The 17005-nt window shown below is 43.0% G+C and overlaps 2 protein-coding genes and 1 long non-coding RNA gene across 6 annotated transcripts in view; 2 read left to right on the top strand and 1 right to left on the bottom strand.

The window, feature by feature from the left end:
- The window catches only part of LOC106940313 (tyrosine-protein phosphatase non-receptor type 7-like), a 33696-nt gene extending 25034 nt beyond the window's left edge, over window positions 1-8662 (top strand). For 3 of the 4 annotated variants that reach the window (XM_015023029.1, XM_015023028.1, XM_015023027.1), the window contains exons 6-11: window positions 3077-3214; window positions 3293-3478; window positions 4619-4797; window positions 6372-6485; window positions 8019-8103; window positions 8393-8662. In XM_015023029.1, the coding sequence (XP_014878515.1) occupies window positions 3077-3214; window positions 3293-3478; window positions 4619-4797; window positions 6372-6485; window positions 8019-8103; window positions 8393-8566 (876 nt within the window). In that variant the 3' untranslated portion in view covers window positions 8567-8662. Of the gene's footprint in view, window positions 1-3076; window positions 3215-3292; window positions 3479-4618; window positions 4798-6371; window positions 6486-8018; window positions 8104-8233; window positions 8345-8392 lie in introns of those variants that run through there. The other variant, XM_015023030.1, reaches the window with a different exon arrangement.
- The window catches only part of LOC106940315 (uncharacterized), a 15618-nt gene continuing 6373 nt past the window's right edge, over window positions 7761-17005 (bottom strand). Inside the window, exons 2-3 of the long non-coding RNA XR_001423052.1 lie at window positions 9217-9225; window positions 7761-7772 (exon numbers count right to left, since the gene is read on the bottom strand). This is a non-coding gene — a long non-coding RNA (uncharacterized LOC106940315). The remainder of the gene's footprint in view (window positions 7773-9216; window positions 9226-17005) is intronic.
- LOC106940314 (ADP-ribosylation factor-like protein 8A) overlaps window positions 10414-17005 on the top strand; it is a 12393-nt gene continuing 5801 nt past the window's right edge. The window contains exons 1-6 of the mRNA XM_015023031.1: window positions 10414-10786; window positions 12070-12150; window positions 12312-12385; window positions 12576-12669; window positions 13606-13673; window positions 14390-14460. Coding sequence (XP_014878517.1) covers window positions 10664-10786; window positions 12070-12150; window positions 12312-12385; window positions 12576-12669; window positions 13606-13673; window positions 14390-14460 — 511 coding nt within the window. The 5' untranslated portion in view covers window positions 10414-10663. The remainder of the gene's footprint in view (window positions 10787-12069; window positions 12151-12311; window positions 12386-12575; window positions 12670-13605; window positions 13674-14389; window positions 14461-17005) is intronic.

The following is a 17005-nucleotide window of genomic DNA, read 5'->3' as shown; positions in this document are numbered from 1 at the left end:
TCTCACCCAAAAACCACAGGAGATTGGCACTAACCCCCGATTACAGACGATAGACGGAGAACCAACTTGATCAGAATGAAAACAATATGTGCAAAATGAGGCTGGAAGACAAAGAAACTGTTACTTCCAGGGCAAAAAGGGTCATTTTGTGCATCTTCTTCTGCTCAAGTTAAAAGGATCACATGTCTGCTGTTGTCAAGTTGTCTTATTATTAACGTGTCACAGATGTGTTTCATTAGGTTCGGCGACAGAGAAACGCGCTGCCTTCTGGGTTTTATTAAAGAGAAAGGAAGCTGGCTGAGTGTGTGACAGCTCCGTCACTCAGCGTGGGCGTCTTCTGGTTTATCTGTGTGTGTGTGTGTGTGTGTGTGTGTGTGTGTGTGTGTGTGTGTGTGTTTCCAATGGCTAAGCAAAAAGAAGTTGAGGTGCAAGCTGTCAGTTTGTCAACGTGGGAGTCTGACAACCAGGAAAGCCACAGGAAGTGAGGGAGGAAGTGACTTGTCCCTGACTCACCCCCTCCTCTCCTCCGCCCACGCATCCCTCGCCCCGCCGCATCAGGAGTGTGTGTACTAACAGTTTTCATGAAGCTGGAACCTGCGGCTCCGTCTTTTGGCTCACCTGCTCTGATAACCCGGCCGGTGACTCGTGAGTTGCTGGTTCAATGCCTGACGGTTGATTTTGAGGAGCAAAAGTGTCTTAATCATTAACTTCCTGTTTGATGGCGTCAAGGAAGTGGGCTGGTTTCAGAAGCTGAGGGGATGTAAAGAAGCTGCGGGTTTCTTGATGCAATAACCAGAAAACAGCAGATGAAATGAAGACAGCAGTTTAGTTCAAATAAAAGTTACTTTGTGAAGAACTAAAGTTATCTGTCAGAAGAAAAGCAGCATTTTATCAATCAAATTTTATTTGTACAGCACATTTCAGCAGCAAGGCATTTCAAAGAGCTTTACATCATAAACACAAAAACATAAAGTCATGCAGCAGAGAATCAACAATCAAAACTTTACATGAAACCATTTTAATGATTTTAACTTATAAATGTTTGAACAAATGACATCAAATCCATCATCAATGGCTCCAGATGATTTACAGCAGATATCATCGGTGTAGATGGGAAACATCAGCTGTAACCCTGGAGAAGTCCTAAACATTTACGGCACGGCGGAGGAGGAGTGATGATCTGGGCTGTAAAACCTGGGAAGGTTGCAGTAGCCGTGTTTCCATCAGAACATTTTATGGCCATTTTGAGGGATCATATCAGAAAAGGTAGATGGAAAATCCAAAACAACTTCCTGAATTTAGTAAAAAAAAGTTTTGATGCTCGATGAGGTGATTCTGTTTTTTCTGAAAAATCGAGCTATTCGGCCTAAATTCCCATATCAGCCATTCCTGGTTCAAACGTTTAAAGGTGAATTGTTCTTTCCAGGACTGGAGTCGTTAGCCGTGTTTCCATCAACGTTTCTTACGCTCATGTTGAAGTTTCGCATTAGAAACGGTAAATTTGAAAAAACGTTTTCACACCCACATGAGGCAGATTTTGGTTTTTGGAAACTTGCTGAATAAGTTGTGACGTAGCGAACGTTAACCTCACCACTGATCAGCCGTTTCCACTGATGTATTGGTTCGAATGGATTTTCTTTCTCTTCACCAAAACCAGCTGGCCTGACAGAAAAACCCGGTAAAAAGCAACACGTTCCTGAAAACCTCTGGTTTTTCTGAGACCGTCGTTCCAGGCTAGTTGGCATCCTCTCCTTCTGTCTTCTGTCTGAAAGCTGACACTTGGCCTAGTCAAACTCCAGACCTTAAATTGATTGATTGAAAAAGATTGATCTTTAAAGAGCCGTGCAAAAACTAACGTGTGCAAACCTCAATGCGATGAAGCAACAGTGGAGAGAAACGCGACGCAGTGAGAGGCTGATGAAGTCCAGGACAATCCGCCGCTTCTCGTCGCTTCCACTTGGAAACTTCTGGAAAATCCAGTTTGGAGTCATAAATTACAGGATTTTCTTCCTGCCACTAATGAAAACTGAGCTTCTTTCTGGGGCTCATCATTCTTGTCCTGTTTTCATGAGTGCTGCGTTTGATTAGGACCAGTTCTTGGTGTTAAAATGAAAGAAAACACCAGATGCTGCATTTCTGAACCTCAGCTACGGTCGGCTAACCCGGCTTCCTCATTTTATGCAATTCCTCAGAAAGGTAGCTTAGTATGCAAAGCCTCTGGTCTGCTGCTGTTGTAATGAAACCACAAAGTGAAGCTTCACTGTTTTAACCAACTCGTGTTTCACCTTTAGAAAGTCTCCTGGGAACCTGACGGTGCGATGTGTGCAGAACGCGACCCGGTTCTGGTGTAAAGAGCCTGGATTATAATCCAACTGAACCATCAGAGGTGTCAGATGTACTCACCTGCTCTACTTCAGTACAGATACCTGTACACAAAAATACTATAGTAAAAGTAGAAGTTCAGGTCGGCTGCTTTACTAAAGTAAAAGTAAAAAAGTAAGTTTTGTAATTTTCACATTGAAAAATACAAAAGTACTTTTTAAAGTCTAAAATACTTTAAAAGTTTCATAAAAATGCATTACTTCTTTCTTTTGCCGACAACATGCTCTGTGTTTGCATAGAAATAATAATCCTGATCTCGTTTTCCTTCAAACCAAATCTGAGTCCGGATCATAACGTTCAACATGGAAGCTTTTTAAAGCGTCTCTGAATCTGTTCCTGTTTGTCTCAGGTTAAAGTTTCTCCTTCTCTGCTTTGGTTGCATCCGACCGAATGGTGAATTACAGACACTAACTCACTTCTTGTGAGGGTGGTGGATTTTTTCCATCATTATTCTTGTCATCATGAAAGTAACGAGTCAGAAGTGAAAATGTAAGGAGTAAAAAGTACAGAAATTTCTCATGCAGAGTAAAACTTTGTCAGAAAGATAAATGCTCAAGTGCAGATACCTGAAAAATCTACAAAGTACTTTTACTTTTTTACTTTATAACTCTGCTAAAAAAGAAAAACCCTCCGTGTTATGAATTTGGGGTGTGAGCTGCATCAGAGACGCTCTGATGGTCTGGATGTCCTGCAGGGCTACAGAGGGGCTCCCAGGGCCTTCATCGCCACCCAGGGCCCGATGCTGCACACTGTGGGAGACTTCTGGGACATGGTGTGGCAGGAGCGGAGCAGCATCATCGTCATGGTGACCAAGCTGAAGGAGAACAACGAGGTGCGGCGGTTTGTTTCTCTCTGTGGAATCGTCACCAGATCGCCCGCGGTGTTCAGCGTCTGACGTGTGTCTGCTCAGAAATGCGAGCCTTACTGGCCGCAGCCGAGGGACGGGACGAAGGTGAAGGAGGAGGACGAGGAGCGGCAGGACGAGATCCAGAGGGACCAAGACGAGGGACAGACGAGCCGCTTCGGCAGATTCCTGCTGAGAGTTAAAGACAGCCGGGAAAAAAACGGCTTCATCATCACGGATCTGCAGATCCAGGTGGGTCCAATCTGGGAAAACACATTAAATACTGTCAAGTAGTTCTGTTATGTACATATCTGTCCATTTACTGAATAAAAATATACATTTTCCTCACTGTCTGAGGCTAAATCAAACCAAACTTTTCTAAATTACCCAAAAAGTTCATTTTAAAAGACACTTATCCCTGAAACTGACCAAATGTATGTACACTTCTGAATTCTGAAAAATATTGTCGCTCAGTTTTCTAACATTCAGCAAATAGAAAAAAAAGTGATTCTAGCTAAGATAAAACAAGAAAAGTTTGGTCCGATTTAACTTCAGTCAGTGAGGAAAAAATATCAGGTTTCACCTGTGGAGATGATTCACATCCGTCTGAGACGCATTTCAGATCCTGTTCGTGTTTTTAGCTTCATCAGGCTGAAAACATTTAATGCCTCAGCTGATCTGAGCCCTGGATGGTCAGGATGTCTGAACTCCAGCTTTAAAACAAACTGCAGCTGAAATAAAAACAGAAACAAAGTTCAGATGAACTCAGTGTTTCTGGAGCTCCATCATGGTCTGTGGTTATTAAAGTTTTTATTTTTGATCACATTTTTTATGCTCTTGTAAAACTTTCAGTGAATTCTGTCTTTCTAGTTCTGGTGTTTGTTAATGTCAAATGTATTTATTTATAGCACTTTTTAAAACGGGTTTAAAACTGCTGCACAAAAACAATAACAATATAAAATAAGTTAATGAAAAGAGAAAGAGAAAAATTCTAATACAAAAGAATAATAGTAATAACAATAAATAAAAGTAAAACATCACAACAGAAAAGTTACAGAATCAGGCCTCGATTAAAAGCCAACGAATAAGTTACGTTTAAAGGATCCATTTAAATGGGCTGTTTCCTCTAGGAGCCTCTAGATGTCGCTGTTTTCCCCTGTCAGATCTCCGGTTTCATGTTTTAGTTCCTGATCCTCAGTTTTAGATCAGTTTTCACAGGCCTCAGTTTCTATCACTAAAACCTTTTTAGTAAATAAATAAACATGTCCTACTTTTCCTCTTGACAGCTTTCAAAGACTGTTGATGCTCCAGAAGCTCCATGTTTATTCTGTTTGCTTGTGGGATGTTCTGGAGAAGCTTCATCATCTCTGTCATCTTCACCTTCGTTTTCAGCTGAACTCTGAGCGCCGTCCGGTCAGACACTACTGGTTCAGCTCCTGGCCCGACCACCACATCCCAGAATGCATTGTTTCTCTGCTGAAGCTGGTGGAGGAGGTGGAGACGCAGAGGAAGTCCCTGCAGCCAATCACAGACGCCGTTCCGGGTAACCGACCAATCATTGTCCACTGCAGGTTGGTGTTTATGAAAAAAACAGCTTAAACCTCCAGGTTCCTGCAACACAAACACATTTTAGCTTCTGTTCACCAGTAATTTAAGGAACGTTTTAAAGTGCTGAAGAACAAACTCACCGTTGAAAAGACATTAACAACCAGCTGCAGACATTGATCCCAACCAGAAAGACCTTTTCACCTCGCTTTGCAGCGGTTCCCTTCCAGATCTGCATCGATTCTAAATCACACAGGATCTAAAACTTTAGTTTTACTGGTCAGGCTGTTAGTTTTAGTCTTTCCAGTCCACAGGAGGGGGGAAGGTGGAACAGCCTGACCATGCAGGACAGCAGAAAACTGGACTTTGTCTTCTTCACATTTTCTCCTGACGTTAGTTGATTTTTGGCAGCAGCAGGTTTAAGAAGAACCGCTTTAAATGGGGCCATAATCAACCAAGTTAATCTCTTCATTTATAAAACAGCATCATAAAGCTTATTCACAGCAAATATTTATCCCATCCTCTAAACACGACGATCAACCGCTACCAGATCAGACTAAATACTGAAACCAATCTGAGGTTCCTCAAGAACACAACAGTCGAGATGGAACAAACCTGGATCTTCTTTAACCAGCAGAAAAAACAGTGAAATCTGAACCTTATGTCAGATAAACTGTGTTTTCAGCAGAGCAGCGAAACCAGCCTGAAGTGTGTCAGACCAGCGCGGCGAATGCGTTCAACCGGCTTCCTGTCGGAGCGCAGCGGCCGTGTACCGCAGGCTGGAGGCAGATAAACTGCTACGGTGTGAAAATGACCCATAAAGGTGGCATTTCTGCCCAACCTAACCTTAAAACTTCATTCACACCAACCCTCAAAGGCTAACTCTAAAAAACTAGGTCTACCACATTGAGACCTGGCTTCAGCAGTGGCGCCCCCAAGAGGTGGCCAAGGGAGCTGCGGCTCCCTCTGGGAGGTTTCTGACACCTCTGGCTCCTCCAGCAAACACCAGAACCTCATTTCATAAACACACACGAATTCAACAATCTACAGGCATCTTCTTCAATCAAGACATGGAACTGGTCCCAATGAGGCGTTTCGGTCTTTAGAGGTAAAAACACCACAGATTGACCTAAAAGGGCAATTTGCAAAAGTACAGCAATAATATGTTTTCCTGTCTTCACAAAGACTTTACATTGACTTCCATTTACCTTCCATTAATTTCTACAGCCTAACACCTTACCCTGCACTAACCACAACATGCTTAACCCAAAACATCACTTCCTCTTTGGGGCCCCATAAGGAGCAGTGGGTCCTCACAACGTAGTATTTATGGGGAAACGGGCCTTACCGCATGAGAAATGCTAAAATCGCAGTTTCAGCTACAGTCGTTCCCACTCATTCAGACATTAGAGGAATCCTGAAATCAAGGGATGAACCGGTTTCAAACTGGATCTTAAACTCTTTGTGACAGTTTGGTCCGGTGAACCCAGGACATGTTGACAGACAGGAAAGAGAATTTTGGCTCCAGCCTTTTTCCTGGAAGCTCCTTGTAGCTCCTTGCAGTGAAACTCTAAAGCCTGCTCTGGCGTTGTGTCCCCAGCGCAGGCATCGGGCGGACGGGTTGCTTCATAGCCAGCAGCATCTGCTGCCAGCAGCTCAGAGAAACCGGACACGTGGACATTCTGGAGACGGTTTGTCAGCTCCGACTCGACAGGTGAGGTCGTCTGAAGGTGATTTCGTTTGGATGTTCGTACACGTCGCTGCTGGAGAACATTGTTCAAATGTATTTCCTGTCTTTATGCTGTAGTTCTCTCTGACCCGTTTGGGTGACTTACAGTGTCCCGTTCTCTGTTTCTCCACCTGCTCTGGAGAACTGACCACAGGTTCTCAGTGGGGTCCGGATCATGAGAAGTCCAAAAGCAATTCGCCAACCTGTAGCTTCATGAAATCAGAAGGAAAAATCAGGAGATCGTCACTAAACTGATGATCTTTGGAGAAGTTTCTCTTGGAGGATCTTCTCTTTATCTTGGGAAGCACACATGATTGGATCAGGATGCTTCGGGGATCACACAGGTCCTCACAGCTTTCCTTCCAGATGCTCCAGCCAATCAGGAAATGGTTCCATCTGAGAAACTAGCAGAAAGCTGATGCCCATCCCTGAACTTCCTGTAGCGCTTCAGATGTTCTTGGACAGAATCAGTGGCAGCAATACTTCTGCTAATTAACATTGGAGCTAAATTTTCATTTACCGTGTTAGCATGTTCGCTAACCGTGAGAGCATTTAGTGCTAGCATTAGCATTTACCTTCTTCTGAATTAATTTTTCTAATTTTTCATTTCAAATAGCAACTGACAACAAATTTGTTTAAAACTGCTTTATTTGTTTGATCATTTCTGCTTTTGTATTCGATTGATTTTATTATTTTACTGTTGTATCTTTTAATTGAGTTAATGTATTTTGTGTGGTGTCAAGAAAGGTACCTGTAATTAAAATGTATTATTATTATAATTATTATTTATTAATCTTTCAGTTGAATATATTTTGGCATCTGTGTTGAAGTTTTTGTTATCAACTGTTAAGAATTATGAAAGTAGACAGACGTTGATACTCATGCTCTTATTTTGAAGTGGATGAAGGATGTTTGCGCAGCAGTTACAGTCTGTAACATTACAGTAAACATTTAAAATCTGCTTTCTGACTGAAAAACATAGTAAACATAGTTAGCAAAACTCAACAACTGTAAGACTGAACCATGAGGGAAAGTTCTGTTCAGCAGAATTACTTCCTGAAGCACAACGACACAGGAAGGTGATTAATGACACACTGGACCCTGGTGAGGACGATATGTGGGTGGATTAGCGCTTTAGCATTAGCTTCCACTAAATGCTATGTTGGTATAGCAATTTACATTAGTAGAATCATTGTTTATTATTCATATTTTAGGGCAGCTAGTTTTAGCTAGCGGACCCCACCAAAGAACAGAATCAGATCCTTTCCTTCCCTTCTTTATCAGAAATCTTCTCCACACTTTGCAGATCTACACATACCACCTGCAGCCAGAGTCAGCTAAGCTCTGCGCTGGTGGCTTCTTTACTCTGCCAGGCTCTCCTTATCAGGGACCGGTTCTGGTGCTTGATGGACCGTCTTGGACACTGAAGTTCTTTTGCATAAAATTAAAAAAAACTGTTGTCCCAACTTTAAACGCCAGAACCTTCGTGTAAAGGTTCTCCTCCTCTGTCCTGTGCAGGGGTGGGATGATCCAGACCACCGAGCAGTACCAGTTCCTGTACTCTACGCTGGCCCAGTACAGCCGCCAGCTGCAGCAGAACCAGGTACAGAACCTCACACAGCCGAGCCTAGAGCCTTTTTTTAGAGGAGTCGGTCAGATCCGCCTGCTGCCAAGTTCAACAAAGTCAGGAGGAACGACTTTCTGCCAGTTTAACCGTGTTTTCTCCCCATCAGGACCAGAACCAGACCAACACAGACTCACAGAACCAGCAGACCCCTGAGGACCAGGCCAGCGTTCGGCTGCAGAACCTTCGACTGCAAAACTGAGAAAAACCAGAACCCACAGAACCAGCAACGTCGTCAAAGAAATCTGAGGAAAGCAGCACAGCAGAGGAGAACCAGGAGAACTGGGAGAACCGGAAGAACCAGGAGAACTGGAAGAACCAGGAGAACCAGGAGAACCGGGAGAACCAAAGGGCCTCAGCAACAGCAGACAGGACTGAAAGAAAACCAGATCCATCAGGGCAACACAGCAGAACCAGAACTGGATCTTCTGTTTGGTTCTGAAAATATGGAGAACCCAAAGAACCAAAATTTTCATCCTGGACTGAAAAGAGAAATAAAGAATTAGATTATTAAAATGAAATAAATGTATTGTTTACATGTTTGTTTCTCAGAGATGAGCGGAGCTGAACCCGACCATCAGGTTCTGTTCAGTCAACGACTAAATCGACTAAATCATAAAGTTAGTTTAAAAATAGGAACTTTTGATTTGAACTGGAAGCTTTAATGAAACAAAGTCTGAAAACTTGCTTCAGATTATTTTCTGGTTATTTGCTTTAGTACTCTGTGGGTTGTTTTTTTTAATCAGAAATGTATAAATTTAGGTTTGTTTTAAATTAAAAATATTTGTGCTTCTTGATGTTTCTGAACAAAAAGCATTTTGTTGGCGGATAAGCAGGATAAGTTGTTCCTCCTACAGCAGCTGAGACCTGAATACCGGAAAGGTGCAGTACCTCTAATGAACACTAGATGTCAACAGCAAAACATCCTATGTGACAAGATTCCTAAACAGGAAGCTGGTAGGTTGCAGTTATCATCACAGTTTAAGCAGAAACCAGCAGGGACTGCTTATTGCAGTATTTGGGAAGCTGTTAAATACATGTCAATAATATATTTGTCTGGTTTTTGTTACATGGGACCCATCAACTGGGTACTCCAGCTTCCTCCCACCGTCCAGAAACATGACTGTTCAGTCAAACTCAAGGCCTGGGGGCCAAATCCGGCCCCCGTAGCCATTTTATGTGGCCCTTTGGTGCCAACCGTCAAGATAACACTGTGCTTAAGTATTATTTAATTAATCAAATCAAAGCAGTTTTTATTTTCTGTCTGATTTCATCAATCAGTCCCTCCAGTTTCTTGCAAATTATCGTGGAAAATCACGCAAAAATCAACAAATCCCTGCACTTTTTTGTACTATTGCATAACTGTGAGTTTACTGTAGATTTTTCCACAAAAATGGTCAAAAACATTTGGGTTCAAGAGATGCTAACAGCTGTCTCAACCTTAATTGATGTCAGATCATTGTCCACTATTTATACCGTCATACATAAGTACAAATATCGTAAATATTTTTAAATTAGCACCACAAACAGTTTTAAAAAATCACAAAAACAATCTCGTAATCCTGGAGGGACGTAAAAGATGTTCAATATTATTAAATTTTAAGAATTCATTAATATCTTAACGGGTTTTATCGATACATTCTGGCACAACCGGCCCTGTTCTTGATTTGGCCCAAAACAAAAATGAGTTTGACACCGCTGCTCTAAATTATCCTTCGTGTCTCTGTGGCAAATTGTCCAAGGTGTACCCCGCAGGAACAGACAATGGATGGCTGATTTTATGACACAACAAACTAAAGAAGTCCAAACCCTACCTCACTATTTTAAAATGAGAAACATATCCTATTTAATGATGTTCTAATGGGGAACAATGGGAACTAAAACTACAACTTTTGTGTTAAGATGTACCCAGACTATAAATAGAAAACATTAGATGATCGTCAGAATCATGCAGTGAACCAACAGAGGTCAGTGTTTTAGAACTCGGTACATGTTTTCTGTTTCTGCCTCGTCTTTGTTCCGTTCTCCTCTGCCTCCTCTAACAACCCCACCCAAACCGGAAATAGTGCCGAAGTTTTATTTACCCGTTCATTTGAAATCACCAAAAAGGCAAAACAGTTAGTATTATGTTGAATAATCGGCACATTATGATTACATGAATTGATTTAATAACTAAGGACATTATGTTTGAATATAAAAATTGTATTTTATTGTAAGTTTTGACACAATTGATTTTCTTTGTGTTTTATTCTGAAGGGCTCCGCCGGATGTGTTCGTGTGCGTTGGTTCCTCCTTGTCGGCACTAGCAGGAAAAGGCGCAGCTAGTAAACAGCAGAGAAAAGCCAGTCGGTGGGTTTTAAAGCAGTAAAACACCGAGCTACCGGAGCTCCAGAGTTAATGTGAGGCTGCTTGGCTCTGTGGCTCTCCCTGTTACCGTCAGCGGGTGTCTCAGCGGCTGTCAGCGGCAGAGAAAGCGGAGCGTCGGGCCGGGCAGCCAGTTAGCAGCTAACCGAGCAGCTGTAGCGGACGGAGCGCAGAGATGATCGCGCTGATCAACAAACTCCTGGACTGGTTCAAGGCTCTGTTCTGGAAGGAGGAGATGGAGCTGACCCTGGTGGGGTTGCAGTACTCCGGGAAGACCACCTTTGTGAATGTAATAGCGGTGAGTGTTGCTGGATGTGGCGGCGTCCATTGTTGTCCCTCAGCGGTGAGGTCAGCTGGAGGCAGGTGGGGTGGAGTCCAGCAGGTCGGGTCCGGGGGTTCCTCCACCTCCAGGTGGATCTGTGTGGATTCATCCCGTCTGATTCCGCTGAAGGGAAAGAGGAATGACGTTACGGAAGCATCTGGGAACATCTGGAGGCCGCTAGTCTGCTGCTGGATCAAACAGATCAGGATTTATGTCCAATGAAAAAGCAGAAAAACTTTAAATGTCGCAAAAATCCTACATTTATAGCCATGTGTATAGTATTTACTGCCCTTTCAGACTCATTCTGTTTTGGGTCATGAAATATGTGGTGATAAAATTTGTTCCATCATGAAATAACTGTGATTAGTTGATCTTTTTGCTATAATTTTACAATTCATAATCAGGTCAGATGAAACTATTTATCTAGAACCGGTCTGACGGCAGGAAGTAGGCAGAAACAGACCTGTGCAATAAGCAATAAATCAATTAACCGCATGATAAATTAAAAGAAGCTCATTAATTGATCATTTTTGCAAGAACACATTCTCAAAGATCAGTAAACTTTAGTTTCTAATGAACATTTAACACTGAAAATAAAAGTTATTATAAACATCCAAAATAAATAAACAAAACAAATATAGTGAATTATGAAGTCCTGAAAAAAAGGTCTAGCAGACTGAAGACTTTTATCATGTAGTTTGTGGTAAAAAGACAAAAACAATAAATCATGCAAACTGTTTTAATTTATCAGGCGATTAGTTGATTTATTGCTTATTGTGACAGTCTCACAACCATATTAACAGAACATTTAGTGGAAGGAAAAACACAAACCAGAGCTTCATAGAGAAGTATCCAGAGTCAGAGCAGCCTTACCTGAACGTCAGTCTCAGGTAATGGTGCACCAATTTATCGGCCAGCCAATCAATCGGCTCAGATTTCCTTGGTGTAGTGAGATCGGTTATCGGCCGATGTGTCCATATTGAAGCCGATCTTATCCACTGATCTGACCTGCGTCAGCAGAGGTCCAAACTCAGCCAGTGGGGGTAACAATAGTCACCTGACTGCTGCCGACTCGGAGACCTTTTCTATATTTAGCAACATTTCAGTCAAAAAACATCAATCAGCAGGTCAGACTTTTAAAGATCGGCCAGAAAACTGGGTCTGCTCACTGCTAGTGTCAGCTGTTTGACCTGAAAACATGACTGTGCGTGTGTGTGTGTGTGTGTGTGTGTGTGTGTGTGTGTGTGTGTGTGTTTCAGTCGGGTCAGTTCAGCGAAGACATGATTCCTACGGTGGGCTTCAACATGAGGAAGATCACCAAGGGCAACGTCACCATCAAGGTTGATAGTTTGATTCCCTGCATCACTCTGTCCTGTCCTGCTCTGTCCTGTCCCCTGCTCTGTCCTGTCCTGCTCTGTCCTGTCCCCTGCTCTGTCCTGCTCTGTCCTGTCCTGCTCTGTCCTGTCCTCTCATGTCCGTCTCTTTGTCTCTGTGTCTCCAGCTGTGGGACATCGGCGGCCAGCCTCGCTTCAGGAGCATGTGGGAGCGCTACTGCCGGGGCGTCAGCGCCATTGTGTAAGTCCGGCGGCGGCGCAGGGCGGCAGGGCGGGGGGGAAATTCATGTTTTCATTTTGTGCAGATTTATGGTCGTCTCTTCAGTTCGGATCTTTTCCAGGATTAAATCATCGTTAGGAAGCTGTTGGCGCGGTGGCTGTCTGGATTTCTCCTGTTTTCTGTTAGTGACGTTTGTTTGGTCCTGCTGCAGCTACATGGTGGACGCAGCCGATCCGGAGAAGATCGAAGCCTCCAAGAACGAACTGCACAACCTGCTGGACAAACCGCAGCTGCAGGGGATTCCTGTGAGAAAACCCGAAACACGACGCAGACAGAGCTGAGCTCAGACAAACGGGCCGGCGCTGACCCGGCTGCTCTGATCACAGACGGGTCAAACTCAAGGCCCGGGGGCCAGATCCGGCCCGCCACAGCTTTTTATGTGGCCCTGTGGGCTCCAGAGGGACGCGTAGAACGAGCCTTCGTTCTACAGTTGTTAAATCTAATTTTATAAATCTGCTTGCTGATAAATCTCGTCAGTTCATCGATTCTACGATTTTTGGAAGTTCATTCAAAATCAACAGTTGCTCCTTTTTTTCTCGCTAAAACGTAATTGTGAGTTTATTGGAAATTTTGTTAAAGGTTTTGTTGGCTCTTCTGGCCTTTATTTAAAAGTAGTTCGACAGGAAAGAGGGCAATGAGAGAGACAAGCGGCAAATGTCACCAGGCCGGGAATCGAACCTGCGACCACCGGCACGAGGACCAGGGCCCCAATACGTGGGCCGTGCTCTGCCCCTGCGCCACCACAGAAACCCTGAGTTTATCGGAAATTTTCCTCAAGAATGTTGCAGTCGGCGCTGTCCAAACTATTTGGCTTAGGGGCCAAAAATATAAAGTTTAATTAACTCCAGCGGCACAAAATTTAGTATGTATTTTTTTATTATCATTATTTTTGCAAAAACTATTTTTTATGCTTTCCTGATGAATGAAAATAAACTATAAACAGTTTCCTGTAAACAAGCGAAATGTGAATCGTTGTAGATTTGAAACTGAATTTGGTTTTATTCTCTGTGAAGAGAAATAAAACAGTCTGTGAAATATGAGCTTCACTTCCTGAAGCGACAGACTGCCTCCCTCTGGCCCACATGCTGATCGGAAAACGCTCAGCACTGAATGCTTTCTACCTGCATGCTCTGGTTCTGGTTCTGCTGCATCCAACCCATCCTCCTCCTCTCTGTCCTCAGGTTCTGGTTCTGGGCAACAAGCGGGACCTGCCAGGCGCTCTGGATGAGAAGGAGCTCATAGAGAGGATGTAAGTCCTGACCCGGTTCTGACCCGGTCCCCTGTTGGTCCCTGAGGTCCGGTTAGAGCTGGAGGTTCTGACCTGGTGTTCTAACTATCTGTGCTACCCATCAAGCCGTCATACCTTGTGATGCGCACATCGATGCTACGTCACATTCTGCTGACTCAGCAGATTTCTTTTCGTCAAACTGTGGAAGTTTCATTTCGTCTGTTTTATTTAATTGAAGACGACGTTAAGCTTTATTTAATTTATTTCATTCGTGGCTTTCATTAAGCTGCTGTATTCATGTTTTAATTTTACATGTGTTTTCTTGTAAACACATTTATAAATGGTTTAGTTTGCTGTCTGTAATGTCGTTACTACTGTAAACGGAGTCGTTTAAAATACCTTATTTTTCTGGGACCTTTTGTCCCTGCACTTGAAAATATTTGAGTTTAATTACACTCTTTTTCTTTTTTTTTTAATTAAACCTGCTGTAGTTTATAAACACGACGGTAGCAGTTTTAGACGGGTAGCACCAACAGATAGACATAGCCATCTATCTGTGCTACGGCAGGAAAATCTGATGAGGTAGCACAGATAGTCAGAACACTGGTTCTGACCCGGTGTGTCCCCGGGTCCGGTCGGAGCTCCGGGTTCTGACCCGGTGTGTCCCCGGGTCCGGTCGGAGCTCCGGGTTCTGCTGTTCTGCTGCCTGTTTCAGTGTTTCGGGTCGTTGTGTTCAGGAACCTGTCGGCCATCCAGGACAGAGAGATCTGCTGCTACTCCATTTCCTGCAAGGAGAAAGACAACATTGGTAAACACACACACACACACACACACGTTTATCTACAGCAGGGGTCACCAACTCCAGTCCCACCATCCTGTAACTTTTAGATGTGTCTCTGCTCAAACACACCTGGATCAAATAAACTGCTCGTTTCCAGCCTATTGCAGAGAGGAATGAACGCTGGTGAGGGACTCAGACATTCTGGAGCAGAGGTGAATGTAAAAGTTGCAGGATGGAAGCCCTGGAGTTGGTGACCCCTGATTTACACTGTATGAAAGAACACAATGTGCTTTCCATTAAAACAATAAAAATGCAAAGATTTAATCACCTAAAACAAGATAACTTTTAAATGTACACAAACCAACTGGTTATTATTCAGCACTGGATGAAAAGCAATGCAGCAAAATAAAATGAAATATGTTTAATTTTATTCTGGCGGCTCTGGGAAGAGGCAGGAAGTTTGTGGGAATTTCCTGGGAGCTGATTGGTTGAACAGATTGGAGGCCGACCAATCGGTTAGGTCTGTGTAGAAACACACAGTAAAGTATAAATAAATGAATATTAAAATAAGTAAATGCAACATTAGATTAACATTTTTAATGTATTTATAAATGATTTAATCATTTGTACATTAGTTCTCTATTTTTAAATTTATTTCCTAATTTTTAATTTTATTCCCAATTTTCATCACTAAAATAAAATAATGGTTTTATTTGATCATTTATTGATTTTCTTTCTTTTTTAAACTCTTTTTTATCTAATTTTTTTATTTTCTGTGTATTTTTTCATCATTAATCAATTTTTTTTCCAGTTCTACATTTTATTTTTTAGTTTTGCCACAATATGCATCTGTTAGATTTCTTTTGTTCTTATTTTTAATGGTATTTAACTAGATATAGTTTAATTTCTCATCAATTTATTTCTTTTCTAGTTTATTTTCTGCTTTATTGTTAATATTTACTTTTTTATGTAGTTTTATTCCATCATTAATTAATTTATTTAATTCCCCATTTATTTTATATTTTATTTTTGTTTACTCATCTATTAATTAAATGGATTTATTTCTAATTTTCCTAATACATTTATTTATTTATTGTTTTATAACTGAAATATTTTTTATTAATTTATTTATTTGTTTTCATTTTTTTTTTGATTGTCTTTATTTATAGTTTTATTTATTTATTTATTGTGAATTTTGCCAGCATCAGTCCTCCATATTTTCCTCAGTTTCACTTTGTCTGGGTTACTGTGTAAAACCACATTTGACCTTTGACCTAGCTGCCTCCTGATTGGCTCAAACAGCCGGCGGTTTTGACCTGGACCCGTTTTCTTCCTCCTGCAGCTCTTATGTTGGGTTAATAAACAACGAGGCGGTTTCTGCAGTCAGCACCTTTGTTGGACGCTCAGATTATCTGATTGGTGCGCCTGCAGGAGGCGGGGCACCAGGAGGCCACGTCGCTATGGCTACAGCCCCACTGCTGCTGGAGCTCAGGGCAGTTGCTGTACTGGTCGTTGTAGAGGCAGGGGTTGTTGTCACGGTGTCGGGGCATTCGCCGCAGGTCGGCCCGGACTTGTAGGGGTGGGTCAGCCAGTAGTGGCCCGTGGGGCAATAGTGGCCACTTGTAGGTGGCGTTGGGGCAGTAGGTGACGGAGCGATACCACACCACCTGTGTGTAGAGCCCCACTACGCCGCCGTTGATGGAGCCCACGCCGTAGCGGAAGTCGTGCACCTCATCGTACCAGGCCTGGGCTGCGTTGGTCCAGCTGGGCATGTAGAGGTTCTCGCCGCTGGTGCTGGTGACCCGCGAGCTGGACGGGCTGTGCTTCATGGAGCAGGTCGCCGCCTCACTGCTCCAGCCTATCTTCAGCAGGTTGCTGGTCGTGGGCTGGACGTGAGCCGCAGCGCGTTCTGCCTGTCCACGATCTCAGCCTGCTCCGTCAGAGTCGTCCGAGCAGCGCCTGAAGGAAACAAGAACGTAATAAAACCTTAAAGAAGATGCAGGATTACAAATTCACTTCAATACTCACCCACTTCCTGGTGTCATTTGTAGAGAAAGGGGAGAAAAATAATTATTCTTTGGGACAGATGCCAGTATAACCTGAATATCTGGTTACCTCAGACAGCTGGATGTCTGCCAGGGCGCCGGGCAGCTGGAGGGCAGCAGCAGCCAGGAGACACAGGACATAAACACACCTCATGGTTTACTTTGGGATTGTCTGAGGTGGAACCCTGCAGGGGGGACTTTTATACGTGCAACACCCAGCCGGCGCATGTTTGCTGGATACATAAACTCAGGAGCTTTCCAGTTTTTATGAAAACAACCAGATAACACAACACCTGGGAAATCGCTGTGATGATGAAGATCCTGAGGTTATTAATATCCTCAGGCATGTTGAAGCCAATCAGCAGTCAGTGTGAAGGAGGTGGGACGCCCTGGGCGGTTAGCCACGAAGCTGTGGACAGTTTTTAAGGTGTTTTCCACCTGATTGTCTGGTAGATTCGGTTTGATTGGGAACATTTGTTCTGTTTTCATTTGCTGCAGATTTTCTCACTCTGAGCCAAACCAACCAA

This window comes from Poecilia latipinna, unplaced genomic scaffold (assembly GCF_001443285.1).
Source record: "Poecilia latipinna isolate Pla-1442-1.1 unplaced genomic scaffold, P_latipinna-1.0 Scaffold3173, whole genome shotgun sequence".
Classification (NCBI taxonomy): domain Eukaryota; kingdom Metazoa; phylum Chordata; class Actinopteri; order Cyprinodontiformes; family Poeciliidae; genus Poecilia; species Poecilia latipinna.
Note: the sequence above shows the minus strand (reverse complement) of the source record. Positions and strands in the feature narration are given on the sequence as shown.